This window comes from Astatotilapia calliptera, chromosome 18, assembly GCF_964374335.1.
Source record: "Astatotilapia calliptera chromosome 18, fAstCal68.1, whole genome shotgun sequence".
NCBI lineage: Eukaryota > Metazoa > Chordata > Actinopteri > Cichliformes > Cichlidae > Astatotilapia > Astatotilapia calliptera.
This window is the reverse complement of record NC_137439.1, coordinates 5,263,206-5,282,228: the sequence shown is the minus strand read 5'-3', so window position 1 is coordinate 5,282,228 and position 19,023 is coordinate 5,263,206. Positions and strand designations below refer to the sequence as shown.

The 19,023-nt window shown below is 41.2% G+C and overlaps 2 protein-coding genes across 4 annotated transcripts; both read right to left on the bottom strand.

The window, feature by feature from the left end:
* Positions 1–8,599: 8,599 nt before the first annotated feature.
* On the bottom strand, positions 8,600–15,056 carry LOC113010320 (uncharacterized). 3 transcript variants are annotated; one of them, XM_080292683.1, is made up of 5 exons: positions 14,845–15,056; positions 13,545–13,814; positions 12,705–12,850; positions 11,161–11,439; positions 8,600–10,674 (listed from the first exon to the last, which is right to left on the bottom strand). In XM_080292683.1, exons 4-5 carry the CDS (start codon positions 11,405–11,407, stop codon positions 10,130–10,132), a joined length of 792 nt encoding a protein of 263 aa, XP_080148809.1. In that variant the 5' UTR covers positions 11,408–11,439; positions 12,705–12,850; positions 13,545–13,814; positions 14,845–15,056; the 3' UTR covers positions 8,600–10,129. The 3 variants fall into 3 exon arrangements, with proteins under 3 accessions (XP_080148809.1, XP_026005140.1, XP_080148810.1); XM_026149355.2 differs by having other exon boundaries at positions 13,553–13,814; XM_080292684.1 differs by lacking the exons at positions 12,705–12,850; positions 13,545–13,814.
* Positions 15,057–15,481: 425 nt separating this feature from the next.
* On the bottom strand, positions 15,482–18,570 carry LOC145421810 (tripartite motif-containing protein 16-like). The gene has a single exon (XM_080292653.1). The coding sequence runs from the start codon at positions 18,269–18,271 to the stop codon at positions 16,598–16,600; it is 1,674 nt and encodes a 557-aa protein (XP_080148779.1). The 5' UTR covers positions 18,272–18,570; the 3' UTR covers positions 15,482–16,597.
* Positions 18,571–19,023: the final 453 nt, after the last annotated feature.

Here is a 19,023-nt window from a genome sequence, read left to right as displayed (position 1 = left end):
TGCCCCAAGTCTACACAAGCAATCGATTATCTAGGATCGACCTGTTTTGACTTACTTTGCACGGCAACCAATCAAATGTTAGAGAAGCTGCATGGGCAGCATTAACCCCGCCCCCTGAGTTTGATGGGTGAGGCTGACAGATAAAATTATTTCAAGATGAGAGCCAGACGCCAGGACTGCCAAAATGAAATAAATAAATATAGCATTAAATAATTTATTAAATGTGTCAATAATTAATTAAATGTGTCAATAATTAATTAAAATGTGAAATACATAAATAATTAATTAAATGTGTCAATAACTAATTAATTACATGTGTCATAACTATTTATTTAATTAATTAATTCCAATTTTAATTAATTATTGCCACATTTAATTAATTATTTAATGATGTATTTAATTAATTCATTATGGCAGTCCTGGCGTTCCATAGTGCCCACCACCCAGTTTTAAATGCATGTAGACATTGAGGGTTCTCAGGAGGGGCCGTGCTGTACAGTACATGTACAGTGTCCATTTTTTATTTATTTATTTATTTATTAACCTTTATTTAACCAGGAAGATCCCATTGAGATTAAAAACCTCTTTTTCAAGGGAGACCTGGCCAAGATAGGCAGCAGCAGATGTCTCACAGTTACAGAAATTACTCAAACACAGGCAGCAACAACACACATGCAACAATAAGTGAAAGAATACAAATAAAATAAAAAATAAAATTCAATAAAATTCAAATAAAATAAAAAGTCAGTTAAAATGACAATCAATCTAATTGAAACAGTTGCATGTTATGGACTTGGCCTCAAGGATTCGTAGTTTAGATTTAAAATCACTTAATGAAATGAATTCAGTCATTTTCCATTCCTTCTGCAGTTTGTTCCAGGCCAAGGGTGCTAAATGGACAAAAGCTCTTTTACCAAGTTCAGTTCGGGCAAATGGAACAGAAAGCAACAAGTAACCATGCGGACGAAGAGAATACCGACCAGCATGTTTCATTACAAGCAGGGAACATATATAAGAAGGCAGCAACCCAAGTATCGCCTTATATATAAAACTGTATAAATGAGAGTTCCTCCGACTTACCAAAGCAGGCCATCCTACCTGAGAGTATAACTCACAGTGGTGAGTCTGAAATTTACGGTTAGTGATGAACCTCAGAGAAGCACGATACACAGAATCAACCATTCGAAGACATTGAGCAGAAGCATTCATATATAGAATATCACCATAATCCAGCACAGGCAAGAATGTTGCAGCAACAAGCCGCTTCTTTGTATTAAAAGAGAAACACAACTTATTTTGAAAATAAAATCTCAGTTTTAACTTCAGGTTTTTCACAAGATTCTCTACATGTGGTTTGAAGGTAAGCGAGTCATCAATTAAGATTCCCAGATATTTATAGGTGTGAACCAACTCTATTTTATTACCTTCAAGAGTGGTTACTGATGGGATTGTTTGGGCTCGTCTCCTTGATTTAGAAAACAACATGAGCTTTGTTTTGTCTGCGTTGAGAACAAGTTTAAGCTGATGTAATGAGTGCTGGACAGCAGAAAAGGCTTTCTGCAAGGAGTCGATGGCTTGGACAAGAGTTGAACCACAGCTGTAAATAACTGTATCATCAGCATAGAAGTGCAAGTTTGCATCTGGCACATGTAGACTAAGATTGTTTACGTAAATGATAAATAGAAGGGGACCTAATACAGAACCCTGTGGCACTCCGTTGTGCACTGTAACAAAGTCAGAACATAGACCGTCAGATTTAATGCACTGAGTCCTGTTACTGAGGTAGTTTGAGAACCATGCCACTGCTCTCTAAGAGAGTCCTGACTGGAAGAGTCTAAGTTTTAAAATACAATGATCAACAGTGTCAAATGCTTTTGACAAATCAATAAAAAGGGATGCACAGTGTTGTTTTTTATCAAGTGCAATAGTAATATCATTTACCACCATAGTACTGTGATTCTTCCTAAAGCCTGATTGATATTCAGATAAAATGGCATTGATGTGCAAAAACTCCTTTAACTGCTCACACACAAGAGCTTCAGGAACTTTAGCCAGCACAGATAGATTAGATATTGGTCTGTAATTAGTTAACACTGCTGGGTCGCCCCCTTTTAATAGAGGAACAACAAAAGCTGATTTCCATACTGAGGGAATTTTATTCGTATCCAGTGTGAGGTTGAAAAGTGTTGTGAGAGGCTCTGCTACAAAATCAGCTGCCAGTTTCAAGAAGTAAGGATCTAGTAAGTCTGGCCCTGGAGATTTTCTAGGATCTAACAGTTTAAGAGCTTTACAGACCTCCTGCACAGAGAAAGGAACAAAGTTAAATGGCTGACCAGTGTACACCGGAAGGTTTGTGCCAGATTTTACAGAGACTGGGTTCAGAGAGTCAAACAAAGAGCCAGAAGATATAAAGTGCTTGTTAAAACAATTCATAATCTCCTTCCTATCATAAACAGGAACAGAATCCTTAAAAACATAGGTGGGTAGAGCGTGGGAGCTTTTACTCACTGAAAGAGACTTAATGATTTTCCAGAACTTCTGTGGATTATTTAGGTTCTCAGTGGTGACAGACAGATAATATTCTGTTTTAGCTTTCTTAATAGAGGAAGTACATCTGTTTCTTAGTTGTCTGAAAAGAAGCCAATCACTGGGGTAGCCTGTTTTCCTCGCTTTGGCCCAAGCCAGATTACGCTCATGAATGATATCTGCCAGCTCTTGGGAGAACCAGGGGTTTTCACGACCTTTTATCCTATATCTTCTTAATGGAGCATGTTTATTCACAATTTGCATAAACCCATCCTTAAAGAATGCCCACGCTAATTCTACATCAGGGATCAATCCTATTTTGTTCCAGTCATAATTTGACAAATCATGATAAAATGCTTGCTCATTAAAATGTTTAAGAGTTCTTTTAAAAATAATACCATGTTGTGACTTGGCCACTTTAGTATTTCTAATAGCAGCAACAACACAGTGGTCACTTAAGTCGTTACAAAAGACACCCAAAGATGAAAATTTATGAGGAACATTTGTCAAAATCAAGTCAATCAAGGTAGACTTTTCGGGGCTTTTGAGATTCGGCCGAGTGGGTAAATTGACCAGCTGGGTAAGACTGATAGAATCACAGAAAGATTTAAAATCATCTGAAACAGTTTTGAGCCAATCCCAGTTAAAGTCACCAGCTAGAACAAGCTCCCCATAATTTAGTCTGGACAGCAAAAGGTTTAAAGAACGCAGAGCTTCTGTGGAGGCAGAAGGGGGTCGATAGCAACAAGCAACTGTTATGCAAAGACCCTTTGCAACATTCACATTCAGAGCCAAAAATTCCAATTGTTTGCAAATTGATTCTGATAGAACTATTGTAGCATCAAATTTTGACTTAACATAAGCAGCAACACCACCACCTTTCTTAAACCTATCGGTGCGATAGATATTGTAGCCAGCCATGCTAACATGTTCATCAGATATATATTTAGACAACCAAGTTTCAGAAATGAGGACAATATCTGCATCTGTTGATTGAACCCAGATCTTGATCATATCCATCTTGGGTAACAAACTGCGCACATTAAGATGAACTATCTTCAGCCCAGGTGAGGATTTAAATTCAGATGGTGTCTGGCTACATTGCAGCTCAGGGCCTGGGTTAGGTTGCACATTACCAGATAAGAGCAGTAGTAAGACGATCAGAAGTCTCTGCTTTGTACTTATTGATTTTGACGTGTGAAATGTTGACACAAAGCAGGATTTTTCGTAACTAATTTTGTAATTGTACAAAGCAAGAAGGTTTTGAAGATGAGGTAAATCTTTCTGTAGTTCAAAATGATTAATGTCCTGTTCCAAATACATTGGAAATTGTACAGGATGTATAGCAGCAGTGACGCATGTAGATCTGGGAACCATGTCTCGCAGAATGGGGTCACTGTTAAATGTTCTCATCTTAGAAAAATTGAGAGTCCAAAAGTCCCCCACGGCCAATAAGCAAAGTAAAGTTATTAAAAAAGCCATTATCCAAAACACAATGATTGTTGATGCTGAATTAAATAGGCTGCACAAACCTAGGATGGCAAGTAAGGCTCCAGCCAAAAGTTCGGGTCCTGGTGGCTTGCTAGCAGAGGGCTTCTGCTAGCACATTCACCAATGTGGTGTAGAAGGCTTCAATCAACAGCACAGCGCCCGATGTATTGCAGATAAGCTTTTCGAGCAGCACAGGCCTTGGTGTGGTGCTGATGTCTTGCACTAGCAACACAGATGCAGTTTGTTCAGCCGGCAGCAAAGGCCCTGGTGTGCTGCAGACGGCCCCAGCCAGCAGCACAGGCCCTGGGGTGTTGCCTATGGGTCCAGACGGCAGAACAGGCCCTGGTGTGCTGCAGATGGCCCCAGCCAGCAGTACAGGCCCTGGGGTGGTGCAGATGGGTCCAGCCGGCAGTACAGGCCCTGGTGAGGCTCAGTTGGTTTATGCTAGCAGCACAGGCCCTGATGTGGTGCCTATGGGTCCAGCCGGCAGTGCAGGCCCTGGTGAGGCTCAGTTGGTTTATGCTAGCAGAACAGGCCCTGGTGTGGTGCCTATGGGTCCAGCTAGGCCCTGGTGCGGTGCAGATGGCCTCAGCCAGCAGCACAGGTCCTGGGATGGTGCCGATGGATCCAGCTGGCAGCACAGGCCCCGGTGCAGTGAGATGGCCTCAGAAAACAGCACAGGCCCTGGTTGAGGCTCAGTTGGTTTATGCTAGCAGCACAGGCCCTGGTGTGGTGCAGACAACCTCTGGTAGTAGCAGAGGTCCCCCCCAAAAAAGACCACTTTCCAAGAATTTACAGAATAGTTTAAAATACTCTTTGTGTCTGTATCCAGGTTGGATGAGCGCCGAGTATTTGTATATGTGTGCATAGGGTTGCCAACCGTCCCTTAAAATACGGAATCGTCCCGTATTTAGAAACAAAAGCACACGTCCCGTATTGAGCTAATAAGGGACGCACTTTGTCCCGTAATACAGTGAGAATCAAAAGTGGCCTATAACTTTTAATGGAATTAACGCTTTGTTTGAAAACATAATTCCCAGCCCCTCTCCTGCTTTGTGACCAATGAGCTGACAGCACACTTATGACAATTCGAGTATGACAATTCAGATTACTGCTCATCTCATTAGTCGAGGAAAGGTCGCTTGCGGAGAAAATACCGGAAGACAACAGATGACCACAACAAGAAGCATGGCGAACAGGCAAACAAACGCCGACATTGCGGTGCAAGTCTCGGACGACAGTACACCTAAAGCTGGGCAGACACTGTGCGATTTTTTCAGTCACGTTATTCAGCTCCTGCTCAAACTGCACGATTGACTCGCAGGGGTTAGAAGTTGGTAGGTCACGATGCAGGTCTCACACTATACCGCCCGATGCTCTGATGCGACCTGAGAGCTCACACTGTGCGTCCATAACATGAAGGTTATAACAGACAATCTGTCGCTCTCTCAGTCTTTCACTCACACAGACACGCACACCACCATCAACTTTGCTAAATTGCTAATGAAAAACATGATCAGGCAGCTGTGAATGAGCAGCAGTGTAGATCCAACTATTTTCACGGTTGTTGTGGTCGTGATCATTTTGTGATGCCACATGGAAAAGGCTCGGATGAGCTTTCCAAAGTTCTACAAGTTGTGCCTCCATCGCTTGTGTCCAGATCGCACGCTGCACAGCCGTGCTGCTCCGTCTTTTTCACCGACGTTTACGTGTTTGCGCGTGAGCAGTGTGAGCGGCTCACGAGCGATTGATGATCGGGAGCTGGTCGTGAGGTGTTAATCACTTCTCGTTACCCCACGTATACTACACGATGCACGATGAAGGCCAAAATCGGTCCGATCACCAAAACCGTCGCACGACTCAAAAATCGGCTCAAAATGGGCCAAAAATCGCACAGTGTAAGCCCAGCATTAGAGCAGCAATGTTTGTTCCCCTCAGACAAAGGGAAGAATGGGAAAAGGAAAACACCTGGCTGGAAAAAGTTAATATGGGCATGTGCAATGAATATCAGCGCTATGTGGCCAGAAGTGTGATAATATAATTTATTTTGTGTAATAAACAACTGCAAGGATAGATAGTCATCTATTTGTTGTAATCAATACATAAAAGTAATACATAGATGAATAATGATGATGAGTTATGATGCGTAATCATGGGAACAAGCGGGTTTACAAACAGGAGCAGCTGATTAGCATTAGAAAAGCTGAAATAATACCTCAACTGAAGCCAATTGTACTAAATGCACTAAATGTGCACTGTTACAAGAATATTTTTGTTCTATTGTTTTCTATTATTTTAAGTTAAGCGGGACAGAGTTCTTTTAAAGAAAGATTTACTTTTATTCTCAAAAGTTAAGCATGACAGGCTTCTGTTTAAGAAAGAGACCTGTTTTACTGTGTTAATGTTGTCATTTTGAGCTAAAAATAAATGGCTAAATGATCATTTGTTTCCCATGTGTTCATATCACAAAGAATAGAATATGCATGTACTTAAATCAACTTCAAGTCAAATGGTTAAAAAAAATAATTTCACACACAAAAAAAGAGCTAGAAAATTCACCACACTGGGAAGGGTGAAGACAACTGGGTTGCCCGGCCCTGGCCACGAGGTGTCCCTTATTTATTTTTCAGGGAGTTGGCAACCCTATGTGTGCATGAGGGTGGGAATGCATGTTTAGGTCTGTGTGCGCCTATTCGTCTGTGTCTATATGTCAGCTCGGGTCTTACACTCCACCCCCTTGGAACATCTCAGGCCCTCCAAGGTATGGAGGCTTATTTCCCCTCACCACACTCCCTGCTGGTGGCTGATGCCCTCAGACATCGGTGCGTTCTTGGTGTCCAGGGCTGGACGCTCAGGTCTGTACCAGCTCACTCCCCGGTACGGCTGCTCTGTGGGGCCTGGTGCCTGTGGCTCGGTCGGGCCCCTTGCGGGGGCTCGATTCACTCTGGCACAGCTGACTGCCGGCAGAGCCCGCGTGTACGTCACTGCAGCCCCCTCTGGCTTCTGCTCTGTGGCTGTTGGGTGACCCCTCATCTGGGGTTCTCCTCAGCTCTTCCCAGGAAGGTGGCACGGTTGCCCCTCCGGTGGTCCTCTTTGGGTGCTCGCACTCTGGGGGCCTCTGGATGTCTGGGGCCTGGATCTCCTCCATGCCTGCTTCATGCCCTGGGGGACGAGGCTGTGGCTCCCCACACCAGCAGATCGTTACATGGAGAAGCCTTTTGAATAGACGAGCACTCATCCACACAGGTGTTCACACACACAAGCTACACCTTTCTTGGCTGCTACCTCAAACCACATTATGCGATGTCAATCTTGCGTGCTGCACAATCACATTCAGTATTTAATATTTACTGTTATTTACACTTAGCTAGATTATTGCAATGGTGTTGTGTTATTATGTTGCTCTCTTTTTTGCTTGTTGTCTCTTATTTTCTTCTCTCAACAGGTGACCTGGGAGATATTTTTTAAGTGCCCTTTCTCACTGTCCCTCTTCCCCTTTTCTTCCTTCCTTCCTTCCTTCCTTCCTTCCTTCCTTCCTATCCCCCAGTCATGTCTGTCCTATCTGTAACAACTGAAAATAAATTAAAATAAATAAATAATAACAAAGGTTGATCAAATGGACCAATATGGCAAGGCCGTGATGGTCCATTTGGTAAATTAAGTTAGTTGGGCATCTTTTTTGGCCTTCAGACAATAATTCTGATGGCTAAAAAACGAAACGGGACAACAACAAGAAAAGAAAGAAAGAAAGAAAAAAGTAATAAAAATGTATCTAAAACATATTTTAAGATGAATCTTTTTATGACTGAGTAAAAAAAAATGCTAAAATTCGAGTGCAGTGTTGAGTAAAATGGTTTTATTAAAATTTAATTGACCCTTTGAAATTATTTGTTGGAAGTCTTAAATCCCACTGAACAGGGGAAGAGAAAGAGACAGAGACACAAAGATAGCAACACAGAGGTAAATAAACATGGAGATAAGACACTGAGAATAAGACAGAAGGGGAAATGCCCAAAGTCTCATATCTCTGACAAGTTAAGTCACTTTTATTCATAAAAAAACCCAGAACTTAAATATAATTATAAACCACACATAAACATAATCATAGAACAATTAAAAGTAAAACATACCAAAAACACATCAAATGGAGAGTGAAGCAAATATTATTAATAACAACAAATGCACATATTAATAATATAAACCAAAATCCTTCAATAAAAAGGCTACAAACAGAAACAATTTGAAACAGCAATAAGAAAACAGTGAAAGTGACTACAGATATAGACCTTCCTAGGGAGGCCTGAAGTGCAAACATACCCTCTACACTCCCTTCATAAAACAGGGGACCATGATTACCACCATAGTTGGCCGGTCTGAAGGCACTGACCTCAACTTCCATACAATGTTTGAGCAGGACAACCAGGACAGACCCACAACATACAGAGCCTTAAGTGACCGCAGGCAAATCTCATCCACCCCACCACCACAGTGATGGGCAAGTCTCCCTGCCCACTGTACAAAATGTGCTTCACAGACGTTGTTTCATGTTGTAAAGATTGTGCCTTAAAAAAATAGCCACAAGAAGTTTTAAAGAAATCTTTATTTCACTTTTAAGACACATAACCAACACCAACATACGAATCAACAGGATGAGCACATGCTGAAATTCAGTCTTCATGAAAATCAAGATTAAATCACAAAATGTTTGGTCTCATGTGTGTTTCTTTCCAGCTTTGACTCTGTGGAGTAAAACCTCTCCACTAAACAAAAAAAGAAAACATCTCAGCAACTTTTTTGTCACCTCCACAGCTCAACACGATACAAATATCACATCAAATGAATGTAAATACGTGTTTCATCTTCATTACAGGTTTTAATGGAATATGCAACAAACAGAATTAGGGCTGTGACATATCATATGATCTGCAATAATACTGGTATAAATGTTTACAAAAAAGTGTGTTTAGAGGAACATCATGTGTTTGCATTCACCCCAATGAGTCAACCCCAGTCATGTCTCACAGCCAGAGCCATATGTCGGGCTCCAGTCACAGTTTGGTAGCTGAATGTTCGCAAAATATGCAAGAAAACTTTTCCCACTGAAAGTGAAAAAAGCAAACCTGTTACAACACTTTAAGCAAAAACACACTTGAGTACAACCGGGCTGTGAAGGCACGTGAGCAGGAGATACTAGCAGCAGTGATGTGCGACCCAAAGGTAAACAAATGATTCAACCATGCATCACTGGAGCACTCGCGAGTTACATTTCATATAACAGCAAGAGCAGTCAGTGGATGGAAATTACTGATGTGCTACACGGTGGAAAAGCAGGAGGTTAAAAAGCTCGACCCAAGATGAAACAAACCAGGTAGAATTTCTTTTCCTTATATGACAGAATTGTGCAGGCTCCGCATTACAAGGTTATTTTGGATATTAAGCTAGAGTGTAAGCACTTGTAATACACTTTTCTTAAAACTTCCAGGAAAAACACCCCTGAGGATACTTATGTGCTCATATTTCATGTATGCCGTGTCACTAACATTGCACTATAATGTTGTTCATAGAGTATTTAAAGGTAGAATGGGAGGCAGAGCCTTCAGCTTTTAAGATTAGACTTAAAACTTTCCTTGTTGCAGATGGGGGTCCCTCCCTGAGCCTGGTTCTGCTGGAGGTTTCTTCCTGTTAAAAAGGAGTTTTTCCTTCCCACTGTCGCCAAAACGCTTGCTAATAGGGGGTCATATGACTGTTTGGGTTTTCTCTGTTTTCATTGTATTATTGTTGGGTCTTTACCTTACAATATCAAGCACCTTGAGGTGGCCACATTTTCACACTTTGAATTAGCTAAGCTGTCATCAGTGACAGCAGCTCACTGGAAGAGAAAGATGGAAAATCCATCATTTACTTACACATATAAATGCTGCTGCCTGCCGAGCTGATAAAATGTACATTATTTTTTTTAAATGTAAGTTTCTTGAAATATTATTTTGAGGCTATATCTCCCACCCCTACATACAATAAACAATACAGAGTTTTTTAAGGAAGGAGGTCATCTGATCTGCTCTGATCTGGCTTCTCAGTGGACTGCTTCATCTGACAGTTCTCCCACTTTTAACTAGTGTGAATCCTCATGTGTCTTTGTAACTGTATCCTCTGAATGAAGCTTTTCACCTGTGTGGATTCTCATGTGAGTTTTCAAGTTTATCATCAGGCTGAATCTTTTTCCGCAGGTGCTGCAAGAATGTGGCTTCTCACCTGTGTGAACCCTCATATGTCTCGTTAGTTTGGATCTGTACTCAAAGGTTTTTCCACAAATCTCACATTTCACAAACTTTTTACTTGTGTCAGTTTTACGCTGACTCTCTGACACAGGAAAGTTGTCTTGCTGATCTCTGCTCTCTGGTTCAGGAGAGCTGGAAGAAAGGAGATGTTCACTGTCCAGCTCTGGCTCACTTTCCTCATAAGTAGGAGCCACCATGAAGATAATAATGCCTTCAGTCTCCTGCTTCACTACAAGCTGATCTACGTCCTGACTGGTGCAAGGTTCCTCCTCTTCCTCTTTTATGTGTGGAAGCTCCGGATCCTCCTGGTCGAGGCTGAAGTTTCTCTCCTGGTCCCCAAAAACCAGTTCCTCCTCACATTCATGCTGTTGTGGGAAAGCTGAGGTGACAAATGGACAAAATTACTTGTCTTAGATAAATATAGAAGTATAACAAGAATGACTACTCGGCAGTGGTGTCTACAGCTGTCCATTTCCAACTCTACAACAGAGTTTAATCAAAATATCATCAGAAATATCATCATATCATTTACCCAGACCTGGAAACTGTTAAAATAAGATTTCATGCACTCACTTCTAACACGTTAGTAAATTTCTATGCACCAATCACAGTTTGTCCACCAATTACTGTTGGAAAGATGTTTATGTAAATGATAAGACAAACATCAGACAGAAGGGGAAATTTAAAAGTAGGATTAAAATATGGGGATAAAAAGCAGCGAAGCTCTCAGAAAACCTCGACTAACAATCAGCTGAGTTTATTTAAACACTGGCCTTGAAGAACTCTGATGTGTTTCCAAAATATCTTTATTGAATGAATTAAAGTCATATTAATTTTTAGGTAAGACCATTACGGTTTTACATACCCCTGCTGTGTAAGTTCATTTCAGGTTTCCAGATGTTATCCAGCTGTCTGAGCTGCTCTTCTTCAGTCCAGATGAGGCCTTCATCCTCCTGTTTGAGTACAATCTTTTCTACGTCATCGCTGATGCAGAGTTCCTCCTCTTCCTCTTTGATCTGTGGAGGATCTGGGCCCTCCTGGTCCAGACTGGAGTTCCTCTCCTGGTTGGAGACCTGCTGGTCATACAGGCCCTCCTCTTCCTCACACTTCATGTTAGGGGGAGATCTTGAGGAACAAAGGGTCACTGAGGAAAAAGGTTAATAATGTGATGACAGGAAAACACATCTGAGCAAATATAGTCCACTCTGAGCATGTCCTCATATGGGAGTGAAATTTAAACTGTACAAATGTGAAAAATGAAAGTGTAAGTTACTCTCGAGCTCTGATACTCTTATTAGGAAAGTTCAGAGTACAAATCATTCAGGTAGCTGCTGCCAGCTTCACGCTGCAAGTAAATGTTTGTCATTGTTGTAGATTAAACTGAAAATCTCACAGTGCCATAGCAGATAAGTACCAGTCAGGTTTCACAGCCAGTCATTGCACAGAATCAACCCAACTAAAGTCATCAGTGATCTGAAGATTATTAGGGACTCAGAGTTTCAGTCTTAGTTCTATTTGATCTCATTGCTGCCTTTGATACTGTTGATCATGACATTTTAAATCAAAGGTTTCATCATTTAGTTGGTTTAACTGGACAGTTTTCAATTGGCTCTCGACCTTTGACCCAGTTAAACCTCTCAGGTCATCAGGTTCAGATCTGTTAACTGTTCCCAAAATCAGATGTAAGTGTGCTAAGAGTGTGTTCAGTTACTGTGCTCCTGTTCTTTGGAGCATGCAGCCATAGTTTGCCTGCTGTGGCTGCATTCAAAACTAACAACTATGTTTCCATGCTTTGTGAATAACACTGACATCTGTGAGATTTGAGCTGATTTAGTTCGAGTTAAGACTGTTTATTAGAACATTACAAAGTTATTTTAAAAACTTCATCATTTTCTTGAACCCAAATATAATTCAGTTGAAAAATATACATTTTAAAATGAGGTGAGGATGGTGGGGGAGGCACGATGGTCTTGTAGGGTTAGACCCTGATTAAGGGGTATTTTTGAAAGTAAAGCCCATCTCTCAAAGTCCCTGCCGGCCTGCCTCCACCTCGGGAAGCCTGTGGGTGCAGACGGAGGTGAGGAGCACCACAGGCGGCAGAGGACTGTCTGTAGCCCCGGAGTGAGGGTCAGAGAGCCGAAGCAGACAGCGAACTGTGGCACAGTGCAGAAAACAGAAGCTTTCCCTCCCTGCCTCCTTTATCTTAATCTCCTAAATAAATCTTCTATAAAGGCACTTTCTCTCGGTCTCAAGGTTTGTTTAATGCTAAAAGTTTACCGTAAAAAAGAGACGCACTTGTGTGATTAGCCGCTCCCTGATTTCAGTATGTTAGCCTACAAGCTGAGCTCTGATCAGGTCCTACATGAGTTGTATTCTTGTGTTAGTCCACTGAGACCATCGCAGTTTTACCTGTTATGCGTAACTTTATCTCGGGTTTCCGGCTGATATCCAGCAGTCTCTGCTGAAGGTTGATCTCATACTGGACGATCAGACGTTCTGTTAACCTCAGAGCAGATTTCTTCTGCAGCAGTCAGCCGGTCTCTCCACTATTGCTTCTAAACGAACAATAAAAAAAATGTAATTATAGAAAAACACTTCTGAGAAGATAAAGTTTTAGTTAAAGTCTGTAATGAGGGCATGTTGCTCACATTTGCAGGTGAAATTAAAAGTGTGTAAAAATGAAGTTATTTGTGCACTCTGATGCAAATGAGAACTTGAGTTCTGACATTTTTCAGCAACATTAGGAGTAAAAAAAACCTTTCAAACAAAAAAGAACTCACTTATTACTGACTGACTGATGATCTATTTTGGAGTTGATCTCGAAACTGATCTACATCTTGATATTTTTCAAAATAATCTTCACTATTGGGGGTGGCTGTAGCTCAGGCGGTAGAGCAGATCATCTACTGATCGGTTCGATTCCCGGCTTCACCTAGTCTGCATTTCAAATATCCTTGGGCAAGATACTAACTCCAAGTTGCCTCAAGTTGCTCTTTGATCTGTGGAATGTGTGTCTGAATGTTGGTAGAAAGCACTAAGAAAAATGTGCTTGTGCGAATGGGAGTGAGTGGGTGAATGCACAAGTTTTGTAAAGCGCTTTGAGTGCTCAAGATTGAGTAGAAAAGCGCTATATAAGAACCAGTCCATTTAAAACTCCCTGTCATGTTTTCACGAATACACATTAAATAGATCTGACTGATACAAACTGTAGGTTTAATATTAATGTTAACACTTCAGAAAAGCGATTACAGTTTTACCGCTGGTCTGTAAATCTTTCTCAGGTTTCCAGATGTTATGCAGCTGTCTGAGCCGCTCTTCCCCGCTCCAGACGACGATGCCTTCATCCTCGTGTTTCACTACAAGCTGTTCTCCCTCTTGACTGATGCAGAGTTCCTCCTGTTCCTCTTTGATCTGTGGGGGATCTGTGTCCTCCTGGTCCAGATTGAAGTTCCTCTCCTGCTTCCAGACCTGCTGGCCAGCCAGATCTTCCTCCTCCTTACACTTCATGTTGATGTGGGACTTGAGGAACAAAGTAAAAAGAAAAAGATTAGACAGGTAAAGGTGCAGCCTCAGTCAGCAGGGCTGTACACTGTGAGCATGTTGCTCACATATGTGAGAGAGGTTTGTACAAATGTTTCAGAAGCACCATGTGACTCCCTCTCTTTGTTGGAAAGTCTTATTAATTCACTTTATAACTATTACTTTGAAGATAAATTTCTACCATCACAAAAATATTATGACCTCTTTAAAAACAAACAACGGCAACTACATGACTTAAATTCCATGTTTAGATGAAGGTAATGGTCAATGCCTTTTGACAGGGGAAAAACCTCCACACAGAAGAATCTTACTTGGCTGAATCATAAATTATTCACCATGATTAAAACTGCAGATGAGCAATAATCTGCATTTTATTTTAGCCAAAGAGGAATGTTTCTGTTTGTCTGTGATCTGACTTTTTCTGCTGGGTCCAAATTTCATTTTATCCTGTGTAAGTTTGTTTCTCTTCCTGTTAACTAGCAAAGTCAAAATCACCTTGATTCATTTAACTTTAATTCAATTATAAATGTAATCATTTTATTGAACAATTAATTTCATTTCAATGAAAAACAATTACTTAAAAGAAAGAGATTAAGTTGGAGAGAGACATGTGGCCATCTTTTAGTGAGTTAGACCCTGATTAAGGGGTATTTTTAAAAGTAAAGCCCATCTCTCAAAGTCCCTGCCGGCCTGCCTCCACCTCGGGAAGTCTGTGGGTGCAGACGGAGGTGAGGAGCACCACAGGCGGCAGAGAACTGTCTGTAGCCCCGGAGTGAGGCGTCGTGAACCGAAGCAGACAGCGAACTGTGGCACAGTGCAGAAAACCGAAGCTTTCCCTCCCTGTTTGGTTTTGATGTGTCTCATGAAAGTCTATTGTTAAAAGTTGACCTTTAAAAAAAACGGACGCACTTGTTTGATTAGCTGCTCTCTGATTTTAGCCTGTTAGCTTACAGACTGAGCTCAGATCGTTCCTGTGTTAGTTCATTGAGAACATCACAGTTTTACATACCTGCTGCGTGACTTCATCTCGGGTCTCCGGCTGATATACAGCAGTCTGAGCCAGTGGCGGATCTCATCATCCTGGACGACTGTTTTTAATGTTTTTAACCACGGAGATTTCTTCTGCATCATCAGTCTCTCATTGTTAAACTCTCCCAGAAACTGAAGACAGTTGTGCCATTTCCGCGCTTCTTCTTCTTCTATTGAGTAGACGGCAGACTACACATGTCCAAGGGTAATACTGTCCTCCTCAGGCCATTGGCATCAAGTCAAAGCCTTAAAGTCTGGTACTTTGCGCATGGTCATTTTTTACGAACAGCAGAATCACAAGACAAAGCGTGCCAATGTTTATACTTTTCACTGTGACTGCCAAATAGATGAAAAAGTAGATGTTAAAAAACAACTTATAGTTTTGTCATTGGGCTGGTAGAAAGCTATGAGTTTCTGTCCCTTTGTCTGACCTTAGAGACTTATTTTAAAAGGAAACATTACAATCCTTTAAAGCAAGTATTTTCACCTCTGTTCCCCCCTCTGTACTTAGCTTTTTTGTTGTCATGTCAGTAATTGTCCAGTTGATGGCTCCCTTGGATCACAAGCCTGTCTCATGAGTCCAAGTGAATATATTCTTAATAAACAGCTTTGAAGAATTTGTGACCAACTTTGTTTAATTCGGAACATCATCATCATGAGTCAAACTCACTCTTGGATCTACAAAATATTTAACAAAAACAAACATCACTGAATCATAAGGTATTTGCTCCAACTCTTAGTCCAGAAACACATGAGTGAACTAGATCAGCTGCTCCTCCAGTTCAGCTGTGGATTTATATCATTATTTATATTTGTAAAGTGGATATGCAGTTTTTCAGTACTAATATAAGCATTTTATATCATTGCTTTATTGACAGATGTTTGGTGTTCAAGGTCAGGCATCAGTTTGAAAAAAACAAACACACACACTGAGTTGAACTTGAACTTCCTACTGACAAAAACTAAAATTGGTGCAAAAATAACCAGAAACATATAAGAAGCATCCTGGAGGTGCTGCAGACAAGATAGGACCAATAACATGTCAACAGGAAATCCTTTTTACTAATTTGTTTATTTCTTTTTAGATTTTTACTCTCCATTTTAAGCCATGATGTTTGCTGATACTGTGTTCCTACTGTTTGTTCTCATTAATAGTTCTGTTTTTAACATTCTGTGCTGAAGCTGAAGGAAATGTTTCTACAGTGTCAGATGATACAGCTCCAAACTAAATAAGTGACTAACTAACGATGCTTTAATACACTTTACTATAAATTATGATATAGTGCACTTTCTTAAAATTTCTTATTGCTCTGTAATTAATTGTTTTCTTTATAAATGTACAAATGAGAATAAAATCTGTGTGATAAAGGAAGGTCTGTAGACTTCTCTGTTAAGATCAGTGAAGAGAAACAACAACATACAAATACCTAAGAAAAATATTCAGTAAACATTTAGAAGATAGAGAAGTTTATGTTGTCATGTGGAGAAATTTTTCAAATAAAAATATCCATAAGCATTGATAGTCTCCATGGCTGAACAGACACAGGAAAGAGCTCCACCTATAAAACGTAAAAACATCAAGACAACATGTTGAAGATGTCGAGGTACTGCCCATAATGTTTGACTGACATCTGATTTATGTGCAGCACATAAATACCACAATAATGATGGAGAGAAACTAAAAGGGAACTAAAATACAGATTTAAACTTACAACAATATGAAAGACTTCAGTCTATTTCACTTTAATCAACTCAGCAGTGGTTCCATAACAGTAAAGCCTCAGTCCAGCATAGAGCGGCTGAGTGAATGTGGTCTGGACTCTGTGGAGGAGAGTCATGGTTTCAGAGACGCTGTAGAAGGACAAAATACCTGCTCTGTGATCCAGGTACACTCCTACTCTGGAGGAACGAGGACCTGAGACAGGAGTTTCAATGTTGTTGTACCGAAATGTAAAACTGTTGTTGTTACAATCTAATGACCAAGATTTGTCATTACGTCCAAATCCACATTCACCTCCTTTTCTGCTGATATTCTTGTATGCGACTGCTACATAAACTTCTCTCCCTCTCCACTCCACCTCCCAGTAACAACGTCCAGTCAGACTCTCTCTACTCAGGACCTGATACCATCCAGTGAATCTGTCTGGATGATCAGAATAAGACTGTTGTTGTTTCATAAATGTTGCTTTTCTGTTCCCCTCTGATAATAACAGCCATGTGTTTGCTGTGTTTGGATCCAGTGTGATTTCACATGAATATTTTAAGAATCCAGCTCTGGTCTTTGGCTCTGGTGGATCTGACAGTAAAACATCCACTTCAGTGACTGTCAGTGAGATGTTTGTCCATTCCTCTCTCAGAATGTCCTGTAGTTTATCTCTGACCTCTGACACAGCTGCTGTCACATCCTCAAAGTAGCTCAGAGGACGGATATTGATGCTGGATGAGTCTGTAGACTCACTGAGTGCTGACAGTGAGGGGTAGTTGTGTAGAAACTGGATGTGATCCTCTGTGTGTGAGAGCTGCTTCAGCTCAGCATCTTTCCTCTTCAGCTCAGTGATCTCCTGCTCCAGCTTCTCCTGAAGCTCTTTGACTCGACTCACTTCAGTTTCCTGCTGGGATCTGATCTGCTGCTTCACATCAGAGCTTCTTTTCTGGATGAGATGGATCAGCTCAGTGAAGATCTTCTCACTGTGCTCCACTGTTTGATCAGCAGACTGATTGATGGCCTCCACCTCCTGTTGAAGCAGCTTCACATCTTTCTCTCTGTCCTGGATTCTCTGCTGGATGTTTTGTCGACTCACCTCCAGCTCTCTCTGCCTCTCAGTCCTTTCTGCTGCAGCTGAGACTGTGTCGTGGCCTTTATGTTCATCCACAGAGCAGAGATAACAGATACTCTGCTGATCAGTACGGCAGAACATCTTCATCACCTCATCATGACGAGAGCAGATGTTCTCCTGGAGCTTCTTGGAGGGCTCCACTAGCTTGTGTTTCTTTAATGAAACTGCAACAATATTATGAGTCTGAAGGTGTTTCTCACAGTAAGATGCCAGACAGAATAAACAGGACTTGAAGGCTTTCATTTTTCTTCCAGTGCAGACATCACAGGCCACATCTTCAGGTCCAGCATAGCAGTGATCAGCAGGAGCAGCTTGGAGTCCAGTCTTCTTCAGCTGCTCCACTAAAACTGCTAACATGGTGTTTTTCACCAGGACAGGCCTCACTGTGAAAGTCTGTCTGCACTGAGGGCAGCTGTAGATTTTCTTCTTTTCCTCTTCATCCCAGAAGCTTTCAATACAGTTCATGCAGTAGCTGTGTCCACAGGGAATAGCCACCGGATTCTTCAGTAGATCCAAACAGATCGAACAAGAGAAGGTTTCTCGGTCCAGCTGAACACTTTTCTGCGCCATTTCACCCAACAGTGTCAGTGACTGTGTGAGTTTCACTTCCTCAGAACTGAAACTGCTCTGATCTAAACAACATAGGTTTCTGTAGCGAATGGGATCTGTCAGCTCTTATACGTCACCACATGTTGGTTGCACCCATCTTCAAACTGCAGATCAGAAGGGGAGGGAACAAGGGAACATGTGGACAGAGAGGAGGTGCTGAGTTAGAGAGCAGGAAGAGGGAGGGTTATCAGACACTAATTCAATCCTGGAACATGTGAGCCTGTGAGTTTTTCATTTAAAAATAGCACTGCTCAGCCTTTAAAGTTGTTAAATAAACTTAACATTTAAAAGACAATCTTTTTATGTAAATTAGTTTAAATTATTATTTTAGTCATTACAGGATATCAAATACTGCAGCTGAACTAAGAAATTGTTGTAGAAAAAAGCAATAAAAGGTCGTTCCCCCTCTGTCCCCTCCTGGTCACCTGTGCCTCAATTTTATGAGATGAGATGGATCAGCTCAGTGAAGATCTTCTCACTGTGCTCACTGTTTTATCAGCAGACTGATTTTATTCCACAACCTAGACATCCACATTACTCACACTCTCATAACACATACATATAGGGCCTTGGGATCGGCCATGTTATACGGTGTCCAGAGGACAGTCTTTGTATTCAACCTCACCTCTGGCGCTGGTGCCTATGGAGCGCCAGGACTGCCATAATGAATTAATTAAATACACCATTAAATAATGAATTAAATGTGGCAATAA